This window comes from Pan paniscus, chromosome 13 (assembly GCF_029289425.2).
Source record: "Pan paniscus chromosome 13, NHGRI_mPanPan1-v2.0_pri, whole genome shotgun sequence".
NCBI lineage: Eukaryota > Metazoa > Chordata > Mammalia > Primates > Hominidae > Pan > Pan paniscus.
Window position 1 is genome coordinate 118,790,014 of NC_073262.2, and position 27,418 is coordinate 118,817,431.

The 27,418-nt window shown below is 39.6% G+C and overlaps 1 protein-coding gene across 1 annotated transcript in view; it reads left to right on the forward strand.

Annotated features, from left to right (window-relative positions):
- The window catches only part of XRCC5 (X-ray repair cross complementing 5), a 97,055-nt gene that overhangs the window by 51,322 nt on the left and 18,315 nt on the right, over positions 1-27,418 (forward strand). Inside the window, exon 16 of the mRNA XM_024927953.4 lies at positions 1,483-1,552. Coding sequence (XP_024783721.2) covers positions 1,483-1,552 — 70 coding nt within the window. The remainder of the gene's footprint in view (positions 1-1,482; positions 1,553-27,418) is intronic.

Below are 27,418 nucleotides of genomic sequence, written 5' to 3' on the forward strand. Positions count from 1 at the left end.
AGCCTTAATCTTCAAGTACACACAATTTAAGTTAGTATGACTTTCCTATTTTCTAACATGCAACTTTAGAACAGGATTCACAAGTTTAGGATTTCCCCAAGAAAGTATCCTTTGATACATGAGATTTTTATTGAATGAGAAATTTTTTGGAACTTGAAAATACCACTTTATTTAATTAATTAATTAATTAATTTATTTTTATATCTTGGTCAGTCAGGAGGAAGAATATTTTACTTAATTTTAGAGATAGGTTGTCACTGTCACCCACGCCGGAGTACAGTAGTGTGATTTTAGCTCACTGCAGCCTTGAAATCCTGGGCTCAAGTGGTCCTCCTGCCTCAGCCTCCTGTGTAGCTAGGACTAAGGGTACATGCCACCATACCCGGCTATTTTTCATAGAGGTGGGGTCTCAGTATGTTACTCCTGGGCTCAAGCAGTCCTCCCACTTCAGCCTCCCGAAGCACTGGGATTATAGTCATGAGTCACTGCACCCAGCCAAATAGTGCCTTCTTCTAAGCAGCATTAGTGTGAATCAACAGATCTTAAAAATTGGCGGATAACTTTTTAACACAATGTACTAGGAAGGATAGTCAGGGAATAAAGGGCATGCCTTTATTCTCACCTCAAACAGAAACTCAGAAAAATTGAATGTGTGAAAAATGATTTAGATTTCATTTAGATGTTTTATATATAATAGTAAAGGAAAAAGTCATGATCTTGTTCTGAGAGCTTTTCTGCTTCCTATATCCAAGCAAACTGGAAGCTTTAGTATATTTTGGAACCCCATTGTTTTCTTTCTTATGAGCTGAGTGGTTCTTAGGCCCTGTGAGGGTTGGGGCCAGCAGATTAAAAACATAGGTATAATCAGAAAGTTCCATATAATATGGCAGTTTCGTCTTTCAAACTTCCTCACCCAGCACTGCAGTACATCTTTGTACATAATCTGCTTTTACTTTCTGAGGACATGTTCAACCTGGGTATGCTTTGTATATTCTACCAAAACTTCAGTACCAAAGGGTCAGCAGCAGTCCCACTAATGGGCACTTCGGTGAATCAGGCATTAAGCTGTATTTCTCATGTTATCTTAGTGGGGCAAATATATTCGAAACCGACCCCACACTGCAGAATCCTCAGCTTTCTAATTGGTTGGGTGACAGGATATACAGGCAGTCTGTGCTACACAAAGCCTTCCAGCTGGGCTGGCTGGTGGCTTGAGTTGTAATACTTTTTTGACCCTTCTGGAAAGAAATCAGCTTTCATAAAGCAAGGTGAGTGAAAGCACAGAGGGCAGCTCTTGGACCACTGAAATCTGCCGGCCTTTCACAGAGCCCTAGAAATGAAAATGAATAGAAAAGGCCTTCTCTTTGTCTTTGGTTTTATTTTATAAGAGCACACTTATTACATTAAGCCATCTTGTATTGCCTGGGATGCTGCTAAAAAGAGAAATAACCTGTAGGTTTATCATCTCTTGGTATATTTTAGGTTGGAAGTGTGAATCCTGCTGAAAACTTCCGTGTTCTAGTGAAACAGAAGAAGGCCAGCTTTGAGGAAGGTGAGTGGTTGACTTTGCATTTAAGAGAAGCTGTTTAGTTAAGCTAACTAATTTAAAGTCTAGATTAAGAACTGTAGCCTTTTGTTGTAACACTTTAGCATTTTTCTTTACTGGCGGATCTTTGTGGTTGTCCCTTGTTAGGGAGCTCACTGAGGCAACATTATGAGCACATGAAAGTGAACTCGGCACAGATTTCCCCAAAAGGAACTAATTTGTAGGTCTCCCTACAGAAAAACTTTGGGCCAACACCTTGGCGCTTATAGCTCCACTTCATTGAAGATTTTTAGGATTTTGTCATGAGCTATAAATAAAACACTTTTATGTCACATCTTCCTATTTTATTTTCTTCCTTTTTTTTCTTTTTTTTTTTTTGAGTTGGAGTTTCTCTCTTGTTGCCCAGGCTGGAGTGCAATGGCGTGATTTCGGCACACCACAGCCTCTGCCTCCCGAGTTGAAGCGATTCTCCTACCTTAGCCTCCCGAGTAGCTGGGATTACAGGCGTGCACCACCATGCCCAGCTAATTTTGTTTAGACGGGGTTTCTCCATGTTGGTCAGGCTGGTCTTGAACTCCTGACCTCAGGTGATCTGCCAGCCTCAGCCTCCCAAAGTGCTGGGATAACAGGTGTGAGCCATTGTGCCCGGCCACATCTTCCTATTTTCAGAGACACATAATTCTTGTTCCAGTCCTAAGAGTTTGTGGCCCATTTATAGTAGACCTAGAAAGACCTTGATGCTGCCCCTAAATTTAATCCTTCTCAAAATGGCTGCATGGTCAATTTTCCTTATCAGATAGTACCTAGAATCTCATTTAGGCTGTGGCTAACATAAAAATAGCTTTCAGGGATGCACAGAGGGCCTGGAACTAACATTCATTCACTTGATTGCATTCAGGTTTCTGTTCATTTACCCTTTAAATGGTGGCAACTGGCAGTTGTTAATCCTGCAGATTTATATATAAACTATTATATTCATTATTGCTGGTCCAAGTCTGGCCTGTCTGCAAGCTGACTTCTACGTATGTGAGTGTTTATGTTTGTTCATGTGTGTATAGAACTTTTTCTTCCAACATCCTGCAGGGAGCAGGGGAATCACTTTTTTTAGTGACAGGGTCTCGCTCTGTCACCCAGGCTGGAGTGCAGTGGCAGGATCATAGCTCACTATAACGTTGGACCTCTGGGCTCAAGTGATCCTCCCACTTCGGCCTCCCAAAGCTCTGAGATTACATGTGTGAGTCACCATGCCTGGCCAAAAATTACTTTTTTTCTTTTTCTTTTTTTGGGGGGGACAGAATCTTGCTCTGTTGCCCAGGCTGGAGTGCAGTGGTGAGATCTCGGCTTACTGCAGCCTTCACCCTGGCCTCCCGAGTAGCTGGAACTACAGTTGCATACCCCCACGCCCGGCTAATTTTTGTATTTTTAGCACAGACGGGGTTTCATTATGTTGGCCAGGCTGGTCTCGAACTCTTGACCTCAAGTGATCTGCCCACCTTGGTCTCCCAAAGTGCTGGGATTACCGTGAGCCACGGTGGCATGAGCCACCGTGCCCGGCCCAAAAATGAGAGTTAAATGCTTAGAAGCACTACTGCCTGCAGTAGGTCTAATGCATCTTACTACTTGCAGTCTAGGAATCCTGGCAAGATCCCCAGATCTACTGTGCTGTTGTCCAGAGGCAAGCATGAGCAGCTGAGCCTCAGAGAGCGCTTACAGTCTACCAGGCTAAATCCTGTCAGCAGGAATGCCAAAGGCCAAACCCATGAGAATCTCCAGAGGAAGAACAGCTTCGTTATCATAGTAATCTGCAGTCTCTTAAGTGGGGTGTATATGTTTTTGGTTTTGAGATGGAAGAAGAGCTTTTTGTCCTGCTAAAAGTTGCCATATAGGAGAAAAACTTTGAGTTTTAACACAAAACAAAACCTCATGTAAATAGAAGGAGATCTGAAGTTCTAAGTGACAGTTTTCTAGGATTGGTGAAAACAGTACTTCAGAATTTCTCTCTTTAATGTATTGGAGTGATCAAGACACTTTCACAGTATTATACCTGTTGTCTGTTCAGCTGTATATTGTTACAGGGTGCTCGGAAAGTGGCGGAGATGCTACTGTGACAAGTCAATGAACTCTTGTCTATCAAGACTATTGTGTTTTTGAAGGAAAATCGAGACTTTCCTAGCTTTCAATTGTATGTCGTCAATTACCTCAGCCAGTCAAAGTCCAAGGTCCCCCGTTTGGAAGTGATTGGACTCTGTGGTTGGTGTAGGCATGGTCTTTTCAGGGACTGAATCTATCTGTCATCACCATTATATGGTAGCCACTAGCGGTTTCATATTTACTATGTTCAAGGCATTGTGCTAGCACTTTTATGTTATTTTAATTACCCTGCATTAGCAGTTCTGCAAAATCTTGTGAAGAAATGAAGAAAATGTTAGAGCTTTAACAGCTTTTGCCAGAATTTTCTGAGAGGATTGCTTTACTTGGGAAAATAACTTTGATAAGTGCTTAGGGTAGAGAACGAGTCTGCATCCCCAGACTTGGTTGGCTAGTCCAGAGGCTTCGGAGGAAAGGAAGCTCCTCAGCATCATAGAAGGAGAAAAACTGGAGCTAGTTTAGGAGAGGAGGGGCTTAGAAGAAGAGGGGAGAGGCAGGGAGACAAAGTGGGTGAATTTACGCACAGTCACGGCCTTCTACTATACGTTTCAAACTCATGACCACAAATTACTCAGTGTCAGTACAACTCTGGAAATGCCAGGTTTAAGTGCTGTATTTGGGGAAACTGGCAGTTTGGTATCTGGCATTATTTCATGCAGAGCAGAGAAAGCACCTGAGCACACAGGAGGCCAGAGTCTGAAAAGACCAGGAGAGAGTCAGTTACTGAGAATCTACTCACATCTTAGGAAAATATGTCTTACCCCTGGCCATGGGATTGGGGATTCAGAGCAGTCTTGTGAAAATAGCAAGGGCAAGCGGACCCTAGATAGCATGTAAGTTAACAATTAGTATTATTATCTCCATTTTACTGATGGATAAACTGTAAAATTGGAGGAGATGCATTTTCCCAAAGATCACATAGGAATTCAAACACATGTCTCTTTCAAATACTGGATTTTTTACGTAGCCATATTGTTTCTTTTGATTCCTAATGACTTCCTTTCCTACGCTTTTTAAAACAACATTTTAAGGTCATGTGTCTGAAACCTTGTACCTACTGATAGGACTTTTGATGAATAGATTGTTCTTTTATATTGAATTTGACTTTGAGACCCAGCATGTTGCTAGTATTTCAACAAAAGATGTCCCTCTGACCTCCGTCTAAGACTTGGTGAATCAGAGCCCTCTAGTGATGTCACAAAACCAGACTCTCCACAGAGCTGTCGGAAAATGGATTGCTTATTAGCAACTAGTTCTCCTCGTGGTTTTAACTTGGCTTCCCTTTTATCCCTTCTGCTGTTCTTGGTGCCAGCTCCAGAATTGATGTCCTGTTCTTTGTTTTGGGCATCTTGTTTGTTTGTTTTTCCGCTAGGGCATCTTTTTACTAACGCCCTTTATAAGCCAAGACTCACTTCTCTTGCAGGCCCAAAGAGTTCTCCCTCCCTAGTAGTGGTCTTCTTTTAGAGAGATTTCTGTCCAGAGTCGGGAGACAGGAATCCCTTCCCCTTTTCTCCAGTAAATTTATTTTTTAAAATTCAGTTGTCAAAAGGGCGATCAGCGATAGATAGTTGGTAAGATTGTTTGACCCTTAGGTAGAACTCGGCTGTTTTACCTATCATTATAAATTAAAATATGGGCGTAGTTACTTTTTCTCAGGCCTGATAGTAGCATAATCAAACTGAGAGTCTTTTGATTCTGTCCCCGACATCAGCAGTCTGTATATAGTAGGCAGCTACACATTTTCTTAACTTCTGGTTTTCAGTGTGAGGGATGTATCTTGTTCTAAGCTTACTGGCAGAGAGGAGATAACCAATGCCCTGAACCCCAGGAAGCATGTTCTTTCTTGCCCTTTTCCCAGTCCCTTTCCTCCATTCTCCCTACCCATCACCATTCTATCACCACAGAGTTAGAATAGAAAACAATTTTTTTTCTCTTTTCCTTTTTTGTGAAAGGGTCTCAGTCTGTCGCCCAGACTGGAGTGCAGTAGCATGATCACAGCTCACTGCAGCCTCTACCTCCTGGGCTCAAGTGATTCTACCACCTCCACCCCCCCCAAGTACCTGGAGCTACAGGCACACACTACCACACCAGGCTAATTTTTGTAGTTTTTGTAGAGATGAGGTTTCGCCATGTTATCCAGGCTGGTCCTGAACTCCTGAGTTCAAGCGATCTGCCTGCCTTGGCCTCCCAAAGTGCTGGGATTACAGGTGTGAGCCACCAAGCCCAGCTCAGAAAAAATTTTGACCACAGCTGTATATATAATAATCATCTATCAGTTGCGAAAGTAGGGTTGTTTCCCTACATACACTATTCATAAGCACATCATTGCCATCATCTGGGATTTGTTACCTGTCGTTGTGGGTTTCAGAGTCTCCAGAGGCTCTTCACATTGAGTTTATCCACTTGTTTGGACATCTTCCACCCAGCTAATCAACAGAGTTGCTAAGGAGGAATGCTATGATTTTCAGCTCCTTGTGCTTTCCCAACTTAGGAAGAATGCTAAAATAAAATAAAATAATAAAATGTCAAAAGATAGACAGCAGGTTCAAGAAGGAAAAGCCACATTACTTCTTTCCTCCGGACAGTTCCTGCGCGATTATGTCTGAATTTATAAATTCCCACTGAGTATGGGAGATAATGTAAAATAGCTTGAATGTTCTTGGTGTGTCAAAAACAGGTTTTGTGAGGATCTTAAGAGCCAGAAAGGATGGATATATGGGGACAGATAAAAGGATGGAATGTAACTTAACTTTATAATAAGATGATTCTCTTTCAGGGACCTTGTTTTTGCCACTGAGATTGTAGTTTCTGTATTAGGCTTGTGTGTAGTGACAGGGTGGCAGAGCTCCATGTTACCAAATTGAATTCACTTGAGCCTGACTGGTTTAAAAAAAGTCTGTCAAGAGAAGACCTAAGTAGAAATAATACAGACCCCAAACAGCCTTAACATTTGACTCATGAACAAGAGAGCAGTAATATGTACTTGTCCATTTGATTAGAAGGTGATCACTTCATTTTTTTCCCCTTTCACTTTGTTTGGATTACGTCTCATCCTAGAGTCTTTTTGCCTTTGTTCTTCAACCTTCTTTAATCTCACTTACTAGAAACATCCTTTCATTTTTAAAAGATATTTCCTAAAATTCACTTTTTCCAAGCAATTTCAGCACTAGATAGAATATGGTACAATTAGTAATAATATGATATTCATCAAAGCCAAATAGTTTTCAGTGTTGGTTTTGTATGGTATAGCACTATCCCATTTGCATGGCTGTTTACTTACATACATTATGTGATTTTCTGCCAGGAGTCAAGCCCTAAACAGTGAACCTTCGAGAATTGTGATCTAGCAGAAATCTCTCTCGTGTGTGTGTGTGGGTTTGTGGGTGTGTGTGTGTGTGTGTGTGTGTGTGTGATTTTTTTAAATTGATCCTGATTCATGTAATCTTGGGTATGAATTATATAATCAATTATACTCTGCCCAGATAGATAAGAAGATAAAAATATGGCGTTTTTCTACACAGCGCTGGTAAATTTAAGAAAAATAAGCTCTTTCAAATACCTTGAGCATCTTAAAGATGCTAAATACAAACAGTCACTAAAATTTTAAACATCTTTAGCCCTATAAAAGTTTTTTTCTTAAAGAATTTGACATACGTTTTTAGTCCTTTCTCCAAATAGCATTGATACATCTAATCATGAGAAAATTCATGATTAAGGATTCCAGAGGTTTAGTCTGTACTTTGTATTTTTATTAAATATCTCACTTGTTTTTCACTGGTTTTCTTTTTGACTCATTTTAAATTATTAAACCTCAGAACCTGACAATCCAGGCTTATTTTATGCCTCATTTATCAGGACAAGTGGTCTCATTGTAACACAAAAATCAGTGTGTTTGGAATTGTAGAGAATACTTGCTGAAAGGGTGTGTTATCTGACATCATAATTATGCACCATTGGCCTTTAAGGTGTTGTTCATCTTTCATGTGGGCGGACTGAGGCCCAGAGTAGTTAGGATGACTTTTCACAGATAATTGCAAATATGTGAAAGACTCTGGATCAAATTCCAGAGAGCCAATTCTTGGCCTCTGTGGCTTAAACCTTTTTACTGGTTGTGTATATTTCATTGGATGGCACAGCACCACCCTGAAGTTTACATCTTAATATAATGAAACTCAGCAGCCAAATAATTTAGATGAAATCATTGAAATAGAGATGAAAAGAAAAAATAAAAAGCACATGACGTAGAAACTGAAGACCATTATACACACATAATCATTTTAAGTATTTTCATTTTTCAGTGACTCTTCCTAAAAGGCTTTCATCTATTCTTACCCAGCCTTTAAAATCCTTTTAAGTTCCTGTCAATCTGTATCAGAATATCCCTAATTACAGGATATAGCTCTTGTAAAATGTAGCCTGGCTATCCATTAAGAAAGAGAAATGTCTGGTAGCATAAAAATGAAAGCATGTTTGCTGTAGTTACATTCTGTTAACTGAAAAAAATCACAAGATCTATAAATTTAGAAAAAGAGAGCTTTATTTCTTATAAAGGGTTACAGCTTGCAAGGTGGAAATAGCAAGGCCAAGTGGACCCTAGATCGCATATAAATTACAGTAAGTATTATTATCCCCATTCTACTGATAGATAAACTAAAACTGGAGGAGATACATTTTCCCCAGAGATCACATAGGAATTCAAACGCATGTCTCTTTCAAATACTGGATTTTTTACTTAGCCATACTGTTTCTTTTGATTCCTAATGCCTTCTTTTCCTACACTTTTTAAAACAACATTATAGGGTCACGTATCTGAAACCTTGTGCCTGTTGATAGGACTTTTGATGAAAGCCTGGGAAAGGCTATTCCTAGTCTATTCAAAGGCTGGGAAACATGGCCTCCAGCCAAAGCCCAGAGACAGGCACTATGAAGGAGGGTTTGGGGTAAGAGCATTATTGCTGACCTGATTGACTAAACATACATATTCAGCAGGTTACAGGAGGAGCTATGAATATTCATGAAGGTGGTCATGATGCATGAGTATTAAACATGCATGTTACGTAATACCCATGTTCACCTTGCAGGGAAGACTTGACATTTAAATATTACAGTTAGACCCTGTACATCAAAAGGTCTTTTCAGGACACAGCATGCAAATGTGCCATCTTTGTAAAACCCACTAGAACCAGTCCGTGGTTGGTGGTCTTCTTATCAGGAGAAAGTTACCGAAATCACTCTCTTGTCCAATCAAAGCTGTAGTTATGGCTGGTGGAACAAGAGTTCAGTCAGTCAGCATCTGGTAGAGCTGCAAATTGTTTAAAAAACAATATTGCTTATCCCAAGGCCAGTGCTTTTTTAGCTGCTTAAGAAAAAGAAAAACCTTTTGGCAGTTAGAACATAGTTTATTCTTTAAGTTTAGGGGGTGCGACTTAACCCTTGCCTGGCATGGCCTTAGGTCCTGTTTACTACAGAGTTTGTTCTCTCAGTCTTATGATACCTATTTTAACATTAATGCTGGAAGGTTGTGTCTAAATTGCAAAAAGGAGGGGTATAATGAAATGCACCTGGCCGGGCGCAGTGGCTCATGGCTGTAATCCCAGCACTTTGGGAGGCTGAGGTGGGCAGATCAGGAGGTCAAGAGATTGAGACCATCCTGGCCAACATGGTGAAACTAAAAAAAAAAAAAAAAACAAAACAAAACTTAGGTGGGCATGGTGGCGCGCACCTGTAGTCTCAGCTACTTGGGAGGCTGAGGCAGGAAAATTGTTTGAACCCGGGAGGCGGAGGTTGCAGTGAGCTGAGATCGTGCCACTGCACTCCAGCCTGGCGACAGAGCAAGACTGTGTCTCAAAAAAAAAAAAAAAAAAGATGCACTTGACCCCTTGTCGTGTCATGACCAAAAACTCAGTTAAGGTTTTCTGGGATCCCCTTTGTCAAGAGGGGGTCCATTTCATCAGTGGGGAGCTTAGGATTTCTAGTTTACATTTCTCAGTGAGCACCTGAATTTCTTCTTGAGAGCTTTTTAAAAAGTCCTTATGAAATATATGACAGTGTTCCTGTTTTCTCCCAGTGTTTTGTTTTCTCATGCTACGTAGGAAAGTTGCTTCCCTTAAATGTGCTGAGTAATTTTTCTCTTTTTATATTAAAAATGGAAAGAATAATTTCCCATCTGGCTGAAAATGGAATTCATGAAGGCTTTCTCAGCATCATAACTAGATGAGCCCAGAGTCCATTCAAGCCTTTACTTAATATACTAAATCACTCCTGATACCAATCTTCTATGAAGGAGAGAGAGAGAGAGAGACACTTTTAAACCATGAGATATCAAAAGAACTCACTGTCACAAGAACAGCAAAGGGGAAGTCCTCTGCCGTGATTCATTCACCTCCTACCAGGCTCCTCTAATTTGATATGAGATTTGGGCGGGACGCAAATCCAAACCATATCATTTCAGCTTGCATCAGTGACTTGGGCCATCAGTGCAACAAGGCAGGTGCTCACAATTGGTTCTGATGGAAATGCAGAACTCTTGGGTGCTTAGGAGAAAGGGCCTGCAGCTTGCTCTTAGAATTCACCCTTGCAGTAAGTGCTAATGAGTATGATTTGTGAGACAGAGAGCAGTTCAAGGATTTACTCATGGCAATTTGGTTCTTTCTTTCCACCTCCTGTTAAATTCTGCAGTTCTTCCTTCCATGGTAGGTCATTGTCATGTCATGTAGGGTATTGTACTTGGTTCTCCTTGAATTGGGCTGTCTTCAAGATTGCTTCTTAAGCCCAGCTGGTTGAAAAAGGAAACCGGTTTCAGATTGTGCTGATGTGCAAACTGCTTTAATCAATGACTTAAAGTGACTGCTGGTAGCAGACAACAGACGCTCTTAACCAATTAAGATGTTTAGGAAAGGATGTTAGGCTTTTGTTAAAATAGTCACTAATCAACTGAAATGTGTTAAGAGGAGCCAAGAAACAGCTAGGAGTTCCACTTAAATGCAATAAAAGTGTTTGGGTCCTCCCCTTTCAAATTGCATGCCCAAGGCAAAAAATATGCTGACACAGAAAGAAGTGGCAAGTGTAATTTGGTACAGTTAGCCTGTCAGATCCATGCATGTCTACATAAAACCTAGAAAAATGTCGTGCTTGCTTCTTTGGCCAGAAAAGGGAAGGGAGTTTAATTCCTTTATAGAACAGTTTCAGCAGGGCTGGAGAATATTACCAGCTTAGATGTCTTTGGAAATGGGAGAAAATTTAACTTGTTTTTAGAGGTTCCTTATGTTTTGGAGGTTGGAGAAAAATCTTCAGTTAATAGTTATAATTAAAGGCCCGTTTTCATTTTCCTCTGTCAGATTAAATTACTGAAATCTGTAGTTATCTGTTCATGTCTCTCAGTGGTAATGAGGCTCAGCCATAACACTCAGGATAATATGGTATTTCATTGGTAGCCATTTGAAGTCAGGAGCCATTGCTCATATAAGAACTACTTTTTTACAATTCCCTTGCTCTTGGAATCCAATAGTGTTTTCTTGGGGCATTGAGAGTAAGATACGCTAAGTTTTCATACTTATTCTGTGATAGAAACATCTAGTTTCTCTCTTCTGTCTGTGGTAAATCTCTACAAGTCTCTTAGATAAATTGCACTTATTAATTCTACTTTTTAAAATAGCTTTATTGAAGTGAAATCTTCTACTATAAAATATACTGGTAAGTATAATTTGATGATCTTTTGTAAATTACAGAGTTGTAAAATTATCACCACAGTTCAAAGAACATTTCTCTCACACCCAAAAATTCCTGGGACCTGTTCATAGTCAGTTTGGGTCTGGAGTGCACACAGGTGGTGGGAGGTTGCAAGGTGATGCCGGCCTACGTGACTTTTTCTGATAATCTTGAGTTATTGCACCATCTGTTGAATGGGCTGGCGCCATCTTGGGCCTGACGAGTTGTAAATTAGCTGCAGCCTTCAAGTAATAACCCGGTGGTGGAACATTCTATAGATACCTGGATTGTCTCTGGAACTTCTAAGCAAACATAATTAGACAAGCTAGCAATGCAGTGGAGTGTCTGGTGGAAAGGAGGAGAGTAAAGGTTGTTATTTCATAACTAAAAAGTTAATACAAAGGGCCTCAGAAGGAAAAGTTTAAGAAAAAAAGACTAAAAAATAGAATACTCGGATACACTCCAACTTTGTTCTTTTCTAAAAATGTTTTAACTGCTCTATGTCATTTGCGTTTCCATGGAAACTTTAGCATCAGCTTTTCTTTTCTTTTCTTTTCTTTTTTTTTTTTTTTTTTTTTTTGAGACAAAGTCTCACTCTGTTACCCAGGCTGGAGCACAGTGGTGCGATCCTAGCTCACTGTAGCCTCCACCTCCTGGGTTCAAGTGATTCTCGTGCCTCAGCCTCCTGAGTAGCTGGGATTACAGGCATGAGGTACTACGCCTGGCTAATGTTTGTATTTTTTTAGTAGAGACAGGGTTTCGCCATGTTGACCAGGCTGGTTGAACTCCTGACCTGAGGTGATCAACCTGCCTTGGCCTCCAAGTTTTGGGATTACATGCGTGAGCTGCCGTGCCTGGCCCAGCTTTTCAGTTTATATGAAAAACCCACTGGTATTTTGATAGGGATTTTATTGAGTCTATAGAAGAGTTAAGGGAAAATTGCCATTGTAATAATACTGAGTTATCCATGAACATGGAATAGTTACTCATTTATTTAGATCTTATTTTTTCTCCATAATGTTTTATAGTTTTTAGTGTACAAGCTATACAGCTCTTTCATTAAATTATTGCCAAGTATTCTTTTTGATGATGTTGTGAGTGGAATTGTTTTTTAATTTTATTTTTGGATTATTTGTTGCTGGTATATAGAAATGAAATTATTTATTTATTATATCTTGCAACCTTATTAAACTTATTAGTTCTTGTGGTTTTTTAAATATACTTCTTAGGATTCTCTACATACAGGATCATATTGTCTGCAAATAAAGAAAGCTTTACTTCTTCTTTTATAACTTGTAAGTTTTTCTTTCTTTTTTTTTAATTATTGTACTGGCTGGAACTTCTGGCACAGTGTTGAATAGAAATAAGAGTGAACATCCTTGCCCTGTTCCTGATCTTAAGGAAAAACCTTTGTCTTTCACTATTAGTATGATGTTAGTTGTAAGTTTTACCCAGATTTCCTTTGTCAGCTTGAGAAAGTTTCCTTCTATTTCTAATTGGTTGAAAGTTTTTATTATGAATGGATGTTGAGTTTTGTTAGATGCATTTTCTGCCTCTATTGAGATGACTGTGATTTTTATTCTTCTGCTAATATATTAATTGACTTATAGTTGTTAAATCAACCTTGCATTCCAAGTATAAAATCCAGTCATTCTATAAAATCCTTTTTATATGTACTGAATTCATTTAGCTAATGCTACAGTTTGAATAATGTCACCCAAAGTTTATGTGTTGGAAACTTAATCCCCATTCTAACGGTGTTGAGAGGTGGGACCTTTAAGAAGTAATTAGGTCATGGAGGCATCATTCTCATGAAAGGATTCAGGCCATTATCACTAGAGTGGGTTAGTTATAAAAAGGATGAGTTCGGCCTGATTTCTTCTCTGTCTCTGGCTTGCTTCTGCCTTCTGATGTGGGGTGGTCTCCTCCAGCTGCCGGTGCCATGCTCTTAGACTTCCCAGCCTCCAGAACTGTGAGCTAAATAAATATCTGTTCTTTATAAATTACCCAGTCTTGGGTATTCTGTTATAGCAGCACAAAATACACTAAGACAGCTAATATTTTGTTGGGAAATTGTTTGTAGTTTTCTTGTTTTGTGTGATGTCTTTGGTTTTGGTAACAGGAAAATACTGGGCTCATAGAATGAGTTAGGAAGTTTCCTTCTCTTCAAGATTTCTATTATTTATTCTTTACATATTTCATATAATTTACCAGTGAAGCCATCTGAGTTCTTTGTGGGGAGCTTTTGTTTTGTTTTGTTTTTTGAATTTTGAGATTGTTTCATTTGAAGGGACCTTAATGCTCTTAAATTCAAAAATATGCTAATTTAAATACCAAATCCTATTAATCTAAAACACACATTGCAAACATACAAATATCTCTTCTCTTCACATGTCAGTGCGCATTCATGTCATGGTTTGGAAATGGGGACAGTAGATTCCCCTTGAGCTGCAAGTCAGCATATGTTTCTTTATAGTTAACTTTAGCAAAATTTATACAAAATAGTAATTAACAATAATCTTCTTTACTTGTTAACTCAAAAGAAAATACCTTCAAAACTGCATTTTAAGTTTCTGTACTAAAATACAGAAAAACTACACAAATATTGAAAAGTTGAAAATTCTTTAATTTTTTTATTCCTGTTATCACTACCACAGTTTACAGGGCAATATACTTGATGTAATGAAAAAGAAACAGACAAAGCTACAACAGATAAAAGAGCTCAGGAATGTACGTCTAATCGACACTATATTGCATTCATTAATAGCTGCACTTTTGCAAACTGTGGCTATGATAGTCCTGCACAAGAAGGGTTTTCTGTTTAAGCTGCAATAACTTTTCTGACCATGGATCACCATTCCTTCTGTGGCAGATTTTTACAGTTCCTCTAATGCATTTGGGATGACTATCTCAAATAACCTGCAACTTTTGTGACAACTCCTTGTTCTTTCTCCTGCTAAGAATTGTAGCCCCTCTCTGCTGTTTTTAGAACCTTCTGCTACCATATCCGTCACGTCTACCGCCAGATCCGTAACCACCACCACAGGAACTCCCCGAGCTTCTTTCACCAAAACTGCACCCTTTAATGGGTTCATAATTTGATTGTTTTTGTCTGCTAAAATGTCCAGAATCATTATAGTTCCCACCACCACCATAGTTACCGCTGCCAAAATTTCCTCCTTCATTGTAACCATCATATCCTTCACCACTATCCCCCTACCCACCATCGTGGTTTTCATATCCTGGTCCACCGTCTCCATAGCCCCCACTACTGCTGTAGGCAGGCCCACCAACACTGTTGCCCACCATCACCTCCACATCCATTATATCCACCATTACATCCTCCATAACCACCTCTGCTGCCACCACCTCTACTTCTACCACCAGAGCCTCCTCTTCCACCAAAGTTTCCACCACAGCCAAAATTACTTGCACCACTTCCAGAGTTTCCTCCACAACCCATAAAGTTGTCAGATCCACCTCCATCACCTCTGTGATCCTGCAGACTGCATCTCTTGTTTAGAAAGGGCCTTTTTCACTTTACAGTTGTGCTTGTTAATAGTGTGGTGTTTCCAAACAACAGTTTTATCAATTGTATCATGATCATCAAAAGTTAAAAGTGCACATTCTCTCTTTTTCCACTCTGTCATCCATAACTTGTATGGTTTCAGTCTTGCTATAGTTTTCAGAGTAATTTCTGAAACTGTATCTACTTTAATACCACCAGCAAAAATGTTCTTCACTGTTAGGTGGGCACCAGGCTTTACAGAATCCTCTCTAGAAACACCTGTCTTTGGTTCCACTCCACACCCATCAACCTTGTGTGGTCAAGCACACATTGCTGTGTCCACCTCTTCAACACAAGAGAAAGCCATAAAACCAAAGCCCCTGGAATGTTTGCTTGGGGTTCTGTCATTACCACGCAATCTGTGAGTGTGCCCCCTTTCTCAAAATGTTCTCTTAACCCATCATCTGTAGTTTTAAAGCTCAGATCACCAATAAACAATTTTCTCAGCCACGCTGGATTCCTTTGGATCATGGCCTTCCTCCTCTTGGCGGCAGTGGCAATGACAACGGCCAGAGTCAGCCTAGGGGCAACCGGGTAGTGGTTTTACCTCCATTTTAAGACTAGACTTGCCTCCTCCAACTCAAGTTCAACATGGAACTGTGAGGAAGAGGCTGTGGGAAGCTTTTTAATACTAATTCAATTTTTTTCTTTTTTTTGGATACGGGGTCTCACTCTGTTGCCCAGGCTGGAGTGTAGTGGTGTGATCTTGACTCACTGCAACCTCTGTCTCCCGGGTTCAAGCCATTCTCCTGCCTCAGCCTCCCAAGCAGCTGGGATGACAGGCGCCCGCCACCACACCCGGCAAACTTTTGTATTTTTAGTGGAGATGGGATTTCACCATATTGGCTAGATTGGTCTCGAACTCCTGACCTCAAGTGATCCACCCACCTTGGCCTCCCAAAGTGCTGGGATTACAGGCGTGAGCCACTGCACCGGGCCCAATTTTTAAACTAATAAATCTGGTCAGTTTTAAAATTTCTTATTGAATCAGTTTTAGTAATATGTCTTTATAAGAATTTGTTCCTTTTGTCTAATTTTTTAGTATAACATTGATTATTATTCCCTTATAATAATATTTTTGAGATCTGTTCTTTATTTCTGATTTGGGGATTTTGTATCTTCCCTTTTTCTTGGTCAGTCTAGGTAAAGGCTTATGGATTTTATCTTTTTAAGATCCCAGCTTTTAGTTAGTTTTATTGATTTTCTCCATTATTCTCATTTAATTAATTTCTGCTCTGATCTTTATTATTCCATTCCTTCTTCTTACTTTGGCTGTAATTCACTTTTCATTTTCTTGTTTCTTAAGGTGGAAGCTTAGATTATTGATTTGAAACCTCTTTTCTAATATAGGCATTTAAAGCTATACATTTCCTGCTAAGCAGTTTTTTAGCTTCACACCATAAATTGCGATGTGTTATGATTTTGTTTTCATTTAGTTTAAATATATTCTAATGTCTCTCATGATTGTTTCTTTGACTCTTGGGTTATTTAAATGTGTTCTTAAATTCCAAATATTTAAGATTTCCCAATTTCTTCCTGTTGTTGATTTTTAATTCTGTTGTGATTGGAGATCATACTTTGAGTGGCTTCAGTCCGTCTGAATTTATTCAGACTTGTTCTTACGTGGTCTCACATATTGTCTGTTCTGACAGTTGTTCTCTATGGCCTTAAAAAGTACGTGTATTCACCTGTTACTAGGACAAGTGTGCTGGAAGTGTCAGGGCAATTTGGTTGATAGTTTGTTCAAATCTGTCTTTTGATTTTCTATCTAGTTGTTTTCCGTGACGTTTTGAGTATTGAAAGTTATTCACCTTGAGACCTTGTGTGCTAGTGAGACCTTTATGATTTTTGTCTCACCTAGCTAAACCAGCTTGGGTCATGAGATCCTAGTGAATTTTTACAGGGTAACACTAAAGAAAACACTGTCAGTTCAGGTAATAGAGTATATTTTAAATAAAAGTCTTCAGGTATTGGCGTTTTAAGAAAAATAAACTTAGCTATGTGTGCTGCAAGATTGTGTGTGTTTCTGAATCCTCTGCTTCGAGGGAAAAATTATATTAGTAGAGGATAAGTTTACTCAGTACTGGAAAAATTGTGTAGATTTTAGGAACTTGTTGGAGCAGAAAGGTGATTAGTTGTGAGAAATGAAAGTCAATTTTAGTGGCAACAGGTATATCAAGTACATCAAGTCTTAGTTCAATGTTTATAGATTTTGAAAATTTATAGGTTCATTATTCCTTTCATTTGTTTCTTCTTTTGTCCCATTTTTGTCAAGCATGTATTTATTTTGTTTGACTCCTTTTTTATCTCATGGACTAAGAAGAAAATATAACTAAGGTTGGATTATCCCACAATTTGCCCTGTGTCTAATTATTCTGAGGTGGATTGTAATGAAGCCAGCAAGACTTATACATTGGAATTTTAAATGTATGGGATTGTAAGGAGGGTAGAAGCTACAAACCAAAGATAAGATATGCCTGCAGATCTGCTTCAGATTTCCTGAGGGCAGTAGATGAAATTATTTCTAAGGGCCTTTTTTACCACTTCTCTTTAAGTATATGAGTAATAAACAAAAAGAACAAAGTATGTGGTTCAGAAGGAATAAAACAAAAAAGAAAGAAAAGGATCAATGAAATAGAAGTATCGTGTCACCCCATGAAAATTTGTCTTCCTGTTGAGAGCTCACTAGAAATAGAAACAATTGTTTTTTATCTCATTGTATGACAATCTCTTAACTGTTTCGAGATGATTTACTTGCTCCTTAGGCTTCCATTAAAAATAAGCACATGCTTATATGGGGGAAAATGCAAATAGTAATATAATACCATATAAAGTTAAAAAGTGGACATCTCCTTCTTTATTGTCTCCCTCCCTTTGAAACTCTGCCCATACCCACATTCTCTGTCTTCATAGGAATAACCCTGTTCATCCCTACTGATGCCCTGTATTGTGATCAAAATGGTTAATTGTTTTAGGGTATAATAAATTGGGGATATAGTCAGAGACAGTACATTTTGGGAGAACCCTCCATTCCCAGTGGCATCAAGCAGCTTGATCTAAGAAAAGAAAAAGGTGTACACCAAGATGAGATGAGGCATACTTAGTAAGCAATAATAAAACGCCAAGATGTCTTCATGCATATAATCATGACAATGTTGGATGTGATATCTCATCCCTGTACATCTGCATATATATCTTACATAGCATGTTATTCTTTCTGCATTTCCCCCTTCAATAGAGCTTTATTGTAACCATTTCCATCTCTGTAAAATTAAGGGAGGGAGGGGATAAAAGAGAGTTCTAGACTGTCTACTCCCCTAAGTGGCAGCCAGTGCTAAATACACAGCTTATGGGTTTAAACTGAACGAACAACAAAAAGACATGTTCATTCCTTAGGCTTTTAGAGGAGTAAACCAGTGAGGCCTACACCATTTGTTCATCCATTCAACAATTATTTGTTGAATGCCTACTGTGTGCCAGTCATACCAAGATACAGACAGTAAACAAATAAGAAAATATATGTCAAATGGTGATAAGCATTTGTGTTAGTGTCCTAGTGCTGCAGTAATGGAGTACCACAAACTGAGTGCCTTAAAGCAGTGGAAGTTTATCCTTGCAGTTCTGGAGGCTAAAGTCCAAAATCACAAGACTGCTTCCTTCTGAGAGGTGTGGGGGAGAATCTGTTCAATGCTCTCTCGTAGCCTTTGGTGACAGCTGGCAATTCTTGCATCCCTTGACTTGTAGATCCATTACTGTAATCTCTGCTTCTCTCTTAACAGGAGAGTTCTTGTATGTCTGTATCCAAGTTTGCCTCTTCTTATAAGGATGTCAGTCCTATTGGATTAGGGCCTTTCCTAGTGACCTCATCTTAATTTGATCACACATCTGCAAGGACTCTCTTTCCAAGTAAGGTCACGTTGTGAGGTTTTGGTAAGGACAGGAATGTGGGGGCGGGGTGGGGATACTATTCAGCCCATGACAGCACTATAGAGAAAAGTTAAAGCAGGATAGTGGGATAGGGAATGCTGGGTTGAGATGGGCTTATAATTTTATGTAGAGGATCAGGGAAGTCCTCACTGTTGAACTGAGAATTGAGGATAGTGAGAGAGAGAACCTAGTGGATATCTGTGAGGAGAGCTTTGCAGACAGAGGGAGCAGCATGTTCTTGAGAAGCGCAAGATGAGTATGCTTGGCTAGAAGCATCAGGGAGGTCCGTGTGACTGGAGCAAAGAAAGTAGGAGCTGAGAAGTCAGAGAGCTGGCTGGGGTACATATCACATAAGGCCTCCTAGACCTTTTGCTTTTCTCTGAGTGAAATATGAAACCATTGAAGAGTTTGAAGTAGCGAATGATCTGGTTTTATATTTCATACCATGTTGAGGAAAAGGGCAAGGTTGAGGTAGGCAGATGAGTTAGAAGGCTTCGGCGTTAATCCACGCGACCGGAGGTAGTAAGAAGAGGTCCGATTTTTGATCTGTTTTGAAAGTAGAATTGTCAAGTTTTGCTGATCATTTGAATGTAGAGTGTGTGAGAGAGAAAAAGGTTAAAAATAACTCCCAAGATTTTTAGTCTGAGCAACTGGACGAATTGCCATTTGCTGAGAAGGGGAAGATGGTCATGCAGGTCTGGACTTCAGGAAAAAGGTCTGAGTTGTATGTATAAATCGTGGAGAAGGAGCCATAGAGACTTTAAGACATGAGACTGGAAGAAATCCTTGAGTAACGGAGAGGCATGGGATCTAGGGCACAGGTGGAAGGGGTAACTTAGATAACACACAGACAGTTCAGCACAGGCAATAGGATGGAAGGCAGACTATATGGGTGCAGATGCAGGTAGGTGACTACTTTGAAGAAGAATTTGTGGAGGGGCCGGGTACAGTGGTTCACGCCTGTAATCCCAGCACTTTGGGAGGCCAAGGCGGGTGGATCACTTGAAGCCAGGAATTCAAGACCAGCCTAGCCAACATGGCAAAACCCCATCTCTACTAAAAATACAAAAATCAGTCGTGCATGATGGCGTGGGCCTGTAGTCCCAGCTACTCAGGAGGCTGAGGCACAAGAATTGCTTGAACCTGGGAGGCGGGAGGTTGCAGTGAGCTGTGATCATGCCAGTGCACTCCAGCCTGGGCAACAGAGCAAGACTCTGTCTTAAAAAGAATTCCTGGAGGAGGTTGGCATAACCTGGTCCATTATGGTAAAGGTGGATAGGAGAGGGCCCAAAGAAGGGCATTCTAAGGAAGGCAACCACCTACGTGATGGCGTGTCCTGGTGTTATTAATGGGACTTTCTCCAGAAATAAGCAGTGTTGTTACTGTTTTTTTGCCCCTTGAGTATCTTTTTTTTTTTTTTTCTCGAGATGGAGTTTCGCTGCCGTTGCCCAGGCTGGAGTGCAATGGCGCGATGTCGGCTCACTGCAACCTCTACTTCCCAGGTTCAAACAATTCTCCTGCCTCAGCCTTCCTGAGTAGCTGGGATTACAGGCATGCACCACCACACCCAGCTAATTTTGTATTTTTAGTAGAGATGGGGTTTCTCTGTGTTGGTCAGGCTGGTCTCGAACTCCCGACCTCAGATCATCCGCCCGCCTCGGCCTCCCAAAGTGCTGGGAATACAGGCATGAACCACTGCGCCCGGCCTTGAGTTTCTTCATTGACATTTCTGACAACTTTGTATCCAATTCTCTTCTGCTTTCTAATCATCTTCTAATTTACTTCTCAGGTCTGTCTTTTCGTTTCCATCCTATCACTATCCTAATTCAGGCTTTCATTATTTTATCATTGGACAGTTCCAGCATCCTTCATTAATAACCTTCAAAGTTCTCCTTCATTCCTGCCCATATGTTTGTACAGATTTAAGTTCTTATAGCACAGATTTTATTCTGGGTCAGCCCTTATTAATTACTCCCATTCAGTCCCCCATTCAAGGCTTGCCACAATCTGGTCCCATTCTGCCACTCCCGACCCATTCTTATACAGATTCCCTCTGCGAACCTTGTATTCAAACCATGTTCCTGCTAATGCCCTTGCAGCATCGGCTTTCTAAAGCTGATTAACTCTTTTTTAAAAATGGCCATTCTTATCTTTACCCCCAAATCCTACTCTAAAGAGATGCTTGTGATTTGAGAACCGGTATATCTTTGGATCCCAATGCCGCCCGTAGTTTTATTGTAGTATGACTCATTAGATACTGCTGCTGCTTTACCATCAGTGAGACAAAATGACCTCCATCTGGCTTTTTTGGTTTCCATTGCGACTTTAATAAAACAGTGCTTGGGAGTAATAAGAATTTGAATTTTTGAATTGTAGCAGATTTACTTCTCTGGTTCTTTGGATCAATTCCTAAGTCTTAGCCCCATCAAAGAAGAAGTACAGAATCTAACATGTCTGTATTTTGACTTCTAGAATACTGTAAAACTTTCTTCATAAAATTAGAAAGGATAGAGGGGGAAAAATGAAAAGAAAAAGAAGAATCTGAGAGGTCCCTAAGGAAAAATACCGTATAAACCAAGGCATTATTTATCAGTTTTTAGAAGGAGTTATCACATAGAATATGGTCTTTCTAAAATTTCTGGTACCTAATATTTCCTTTCAAAAAAGACTCAAATTCTTGAGGCATCCTAGAAGACTTGTGTGCTGCCTCCCCCTTGTCCACCTTCCCCAAAAGCACATTCAACAATGGCTGCCTGTTTCTCTCCTTGGTGAGGAGTCTGACTCATCATTCACTCTGTCTTTTCAACTGATACCTGCGTTTCAGTTCCATTCAATTACCAACTTTTAATTGGATCCCATTGCCAGATTGATTTTGTGTTCCTGTTTCCTCTTGGCTGCACTGTTACTATGACTACTTGGTATCTTCTACTTACTTCCTATATTAGTTTGATGACATCTACTCAGGTATGAAGCTAGATAGATACTATAAAATTGCTACAGTACCAATCACTATTATCTTACATTTTTCCTTTCCCCTACTGCTCATTTGGAATGGAATCAAGCATGGTGATAAGGTTCTTAATTCTTCTCAATCAATTTTAGTAAGCATTGGCAAGTTTTAGAATTCTAGGACCTTGGAAAATTGTGGAGACCCTCTTTCTCTGCCCTCCCTAGTCTTCACCCCCCACCACAACACATTCTTTCAGGCATATGGCATATATATTTCCTAAAAAGCTGAAAGATATCATTTCCTCATTTAATTAGAAAGTCTTCCTTTAGTTTCTTTCTTATGTTAGCATAATGTCTCAGTATTCTACTTTAAGTGTACTCCTTTGTAGAATTGGGGAAAATTAGTTACACTAGGCAGTGCATGTTCTTTGGTCTTTAGTTAACTGCTGTATGCCCTATAAATATTAATTGATGACCTTCAGGCTTTATGGGATATGTTTAGTGGTTTTTTAATGGTTAAACTGAATATTTTTAATAAAAAATTACAAGACCATAGAATGCCACAGAACCATTCCACTTACCAGGAAACTTAAAATTTGCCAGCTGACCTGGGAACAGGTCTGGTCATATACCCAAGCTATTTAAGAAGAGAAATATTATTCATCAGAATAAAAATGTTATATCATAATGCTCTCTTACATAAAATGAGCTTACAGCCAGTGGGCTAACTGGATATCATTTTTCTAGTTTCTCATTAGCTCCCACTACCATATTTGTTACACAGAGTGAGCTAAGGCCAAGAGACCTTCCATATCATTCTTCCTGTGGCTACAAACTAGGATTCACAGCTAGCTCAAATAAAAACAGAAATAAAAGGAGAGAGATCTCATAGTCTGCAGGAATGGATTCTGACAATAAAGACCTTGCATTTACTCTGTTCCTTGTGCCTGGGGTTTTAATTTAACACATCAATGAAAAGGCACCATTTAAAAAAGGGGGGAAACACCCAGCAGGACTTACTTTTATTAGTGCAATTTGTAAGAAATTACTGCACTTAATGAGAAAATCGTTAAGCATGAAAAAATGGGCTCTGACTGAACTTGTGGAACTTAAATGGTGAGGTTTTAATTGAGTTTTTTAGTTATTGGTAAGAATAATAATAATAATTTAAAAATACAGGACTGCATCTGTGTGTTGAGGTGGTCAGCACTTGGCATATCTTAGTCCAATTTCCTGTGCCACTGGTCATGCATAATATTATGGCTGTGGTGTTCTCTCTGTCGTATCTACTGATTTTTCTGTTCTGAAAGGGAAGCAGGGAACTTCTTTTTTGTTAGATTGAGGAAGTTTGGGGCAAAGAGCTAGCAGAACAGTTTCTAGAAGGTGGAAGAACTGCAGGCTAAGGCAAAGAGCAGAGCTATGTCTGCTTCTCAGTCCAGCTGCTTAAAAAAGATGACAAATTTCAATGTCATTTTCAGGTTACTCAAGCTTATGCTTTTTTCCTAGTTCTCTGTTTCTTTTGTTGCCATCCAGTGATTTATTTTTCCTCAATAAGAATATTTCATTAAAGACCATGCAACTAGAAAACAAGAATACCAAGAGCAAAGAGCACTCTTCAGTCCGAACTCTTTTAGAAGTGGAAGCAGAAAGAAGGGTGTTTAAGAAATAAGTCGGCACTGTGTGTGTGTGTGTGTGTGTGTGTGTGTGTGTGTGTGATTTAGAGAAAAAATATTTAAGATACCTTCTTTTTGTACTTAAAATTTCATAAGTACGTTTGACTTCTGAAAGGACCAGAATGCCATGGGAAGTGCTCAGTTGCATCCAGTACCTGTTGTTTATTGTCATGGTCCACACAGTTGCATGTCACAACCGTGTTAGACCTGAAGGAAAGGAAATGTATGTAGCTCTAAAGACGTTTCAAGTAGAAGTGAAAACAATATTTTTTTACATAATTTGTTTTTTTATAGAAATACAGCTTTTAAAAAAAATTCAAATGTCTGGGAGAAGCTTTAAATATGCTTTTGAACTTCTTCAGTAACTTTTAATTGAATTTCATTGTGTCCTACCTCACTAGAAAGAAAGAAACCTGCAAATTTTAGCTTCCCTTATAATTTAAATGATGCCTTGCTAATTTCTGTGTTTTTGAGATGGAGTCTCACCCTGTCGCCCAGGCTGGAGTGCAGTGGTGAGATTTTGGCCCACTGCAACTTCTGCCTCCCAGGCTCAGATGATTCTCCTGCCTCCGCCTCAGCCTCCTGAGTAGCTGGGATTACAGGCATACGCTACCACACCCAGCTAACTTTTGTATTTTTAGTAGACAGGGTTTCGCCATATTGGCCAGGCTGGTCTTGAACTCCTGACCTCAGGTGATATGCCCGTCTCGGCCTCCCAAAGTGCTGGGATTACAGGCATGAGCCACTGGGCCCAGCCTGATGCCTTGCATTTCTGTCTCCTGGAAATACCCAGTTCATAAAAGGGGCCATCCCCTTGTGAGTTCATAACACACTGTGCCCTTAGATCCCCTCCTCACCCTCCCTTCTTCTGTATGCCCTGCATCTGAGGGAGGTGTGGGCAGAGTTGGCTCTTATAGGTTACATTTCCCAGGCTCCTGTATCTAAAGACTTCCTACTGGGTTCGGCATGAGAGATATTGGTGGGAAGTAGGGAGGGAGAAACCAGTGTATCTCTTCTTCCCTTTCTATGTTGGGTAGCATCTTTGGTCCTCAGTGTCTTCAGCTCCCATAGGACAGATCCCTGAGCTCTATTTATACCCTTTCTTTTCTTTTTCCTGAGTACCAAGGGATGCTAAGGGTTTCTTGCTGTTACCAATCCCGGGGTTACAGCACCATTCTCAGTTGGCTTTAACACACTTCGTAACCTGCAAAACAATTGCCTGTCTTAAGTCTCCTGTGTTAAATATTTGGAGTGGTTTATATTCCTTGTGTTGGACCCTGACTGATACACACACCGCCTCTACCCACAATGGCCAGTTTATATTCGATAGTAAAGAGGCATAAAGAAAGCCCGCTTTTGATTCTTTTCTTAAATTGCCTGTGTTAAAACAGACTTTCTTATCAGGCAAATATCTTTTATAAGTTTCTGGCTTAAACAGTGATTATAATTTACATGTGGATTTAATTTATGGTAGACTGGACTGCTTGCCTAGAGTTTTATTTGCTGATGGGCATTACTCCTTTTTATTCTCTTAATAATGAATTACCTGACCTTATACTTATTTTGATTTAAGTGCTTGATTTTTATTGTCACTTTTAATTTTGTGTTATAAAGATGCAATTGTCATTGGCTACATAAATTTGTTTTTTTCTTTTCTTTTTCTTTTTTTTTTTTTTTTTTTGAGATGGAATCTCACTCTGTTGCCCAGGTTGGAGTGCAGTGGCATGATCTTGGCTCACTGCACCCTCCACCTCCTGGGTTCAAGTGGTTTCTGGCTAATTTTTGTATTTTTAGTAGAGACAGGGTTTCACAATGTTGGCCAGGCTGGTCTCGAACTCCTGACCTCAAGTGATCCGTCCTCCTTGGCCTCCCAAAGTGCTAGGGTTACAGGCGTGAGCCATTGCGACCGGCCATAAATTTGTTCTTAACATTTAAAATTTATTTAACTGCTGACATTTGCAAAATGTACAGCATTTCAATAAGTAACATTTACATGAGGCATTGAGAAAGTGAGAAGAATTAAATTGGGAAATATCCTAAATGATGGCTGAGTTCAGCCAAATCATTTGAGGTGTCTTCACAGTCTTTTATATATAATGTGTGACAGATGAGGGAACCTACTGCTTTTTGGGCTCTGTCAGATGGAGGAGAAAATCCCACAATAAATGACTTCCTTTCACTTTGTTGGAAACATCTTTGCAAAGAACAGAGGTAGTGAGTAAATGTAAAGTCAGAGGCAGACATACACATGGCCCTGGGTGTTTTGACCTTGGTGACTGTGCAATGAGAGGGGAGGTGTAGTCCATTTTATAGGACTTTGGGTGGTGTTGAATGTATTCAGTAGAGAAGCAGAATGTGTATTTCAGATTAAACAAGAAAACGTTGCCATTTTCCTCTTCTGTAACATTTCTAAATCTGGATAACATTTTGAATATGATACTGAAGTATTGTATTGAGGTTAATTTTGGGTGTCAACATCTGTACTCATTTAAGATACTGGGTTAGTATATGATGCCCATATCTAAAGGTTTTGCATTTTCTAAAACCTCAAAATCCAAAACAGACATTTGAAGTAATCCTGGAAATAAATGACAGCCATTTGCCTGACTTAGTATCCTAAGATGGATGGCCCTTCCAATGGCCATTTTTTATTTTAGCTACTAATGAGTATTATTGAGTCACTAACTAATTTCGAAAAGCATTTTGGTGAATTATAATTGGGGCTGTGATTTACTGAGTTTGAAGACTGATAAGCCACTCCTCAGCCCTGTAATTGATGTAGAAGCAGAGAAAAGCACCCTGATGATCAGCATTTCCTTTATGTGGGGCAGGGGAGTCAAAAGCGTATTGCAGCCAAATATTATAGAATATTATTTTTTCAGCCATTTCTGCATTTTACTTTTATTAAAAATGGCAGGGAAATGTGAAGTGCCACAAAACTTTGGAAAGGAAGTCTCTTGTTTACATCCCTTTTGATACTCAGTATATTCAAGCGTCATCCATCACAGCTATTCCCTGGTGTTAAATGGTTCGTTATAGTCAGTGAACCACAAAAGTAGTCTGGGTAGAGGGACAGAATTTAGAATCATGGACCAGATTTACAAGCCACGTAACTGAGTATTCCTAGAAGGCCAAAATCTGGTTCTTTGTATTCGTTGGGTTTATTGGAAGTTTGGATATGTTTATCCATCTGTGTTTCTGAACCCTCTGGAGGAAAGAGCACAACAGTCTAACATGTAAATAAGAAAAACTAAATCCAAATAGGCCCACAGATACATTAGGACTTCATTTTTTTTTTTTTTTTTACAAAGAAACTGGGTATTGAGACTCCTGCTACTTCCTTTTACAAAGAATTTATGGTAGACTGGACTGCCTTCTTTCCTGTATCATTGCAAATGGATTGTTGGCTTGGGTATTTATTTTTGTTTCTTTTGAATATTTTTCTCTGTAAGATAGCAACTGTGTGTGTGTGTGTGTGTGTGTGTGTGTGTGTGTGTGTGTTCTACCATATTTCAGGATAAAATGAGTCAGGAAGCTGGTTGTTTTGGTTTTTTGTTTTGCTTTGTTTTTTCACAAAGCATTTTAGTACCTGTGTAGTTGTTTCATGGGCTCCCAGCTCTTAGGATTCCCTACGTTTCTATCCTTAATTGCCTATGCTCTTTTTACTCTTTTCCTTGTAGTCTTTATGCAATAGTTTAGACACAGCAGACAACTCTTTCCTTTAAATAATCTCTTCTCTTAGTATCTGTGATGCCATGAACTCCTGACACACACACACACACACACACACTCTCTCTCTCTCTCCCCATCTCCCTGTCTCTCCCTCTCTCTCTCTGACTAATCCTTCTTAGCCTCCTTCTTCAGCTCCCTTTCCACTATCCAACCGCTAAAATTTCTTCT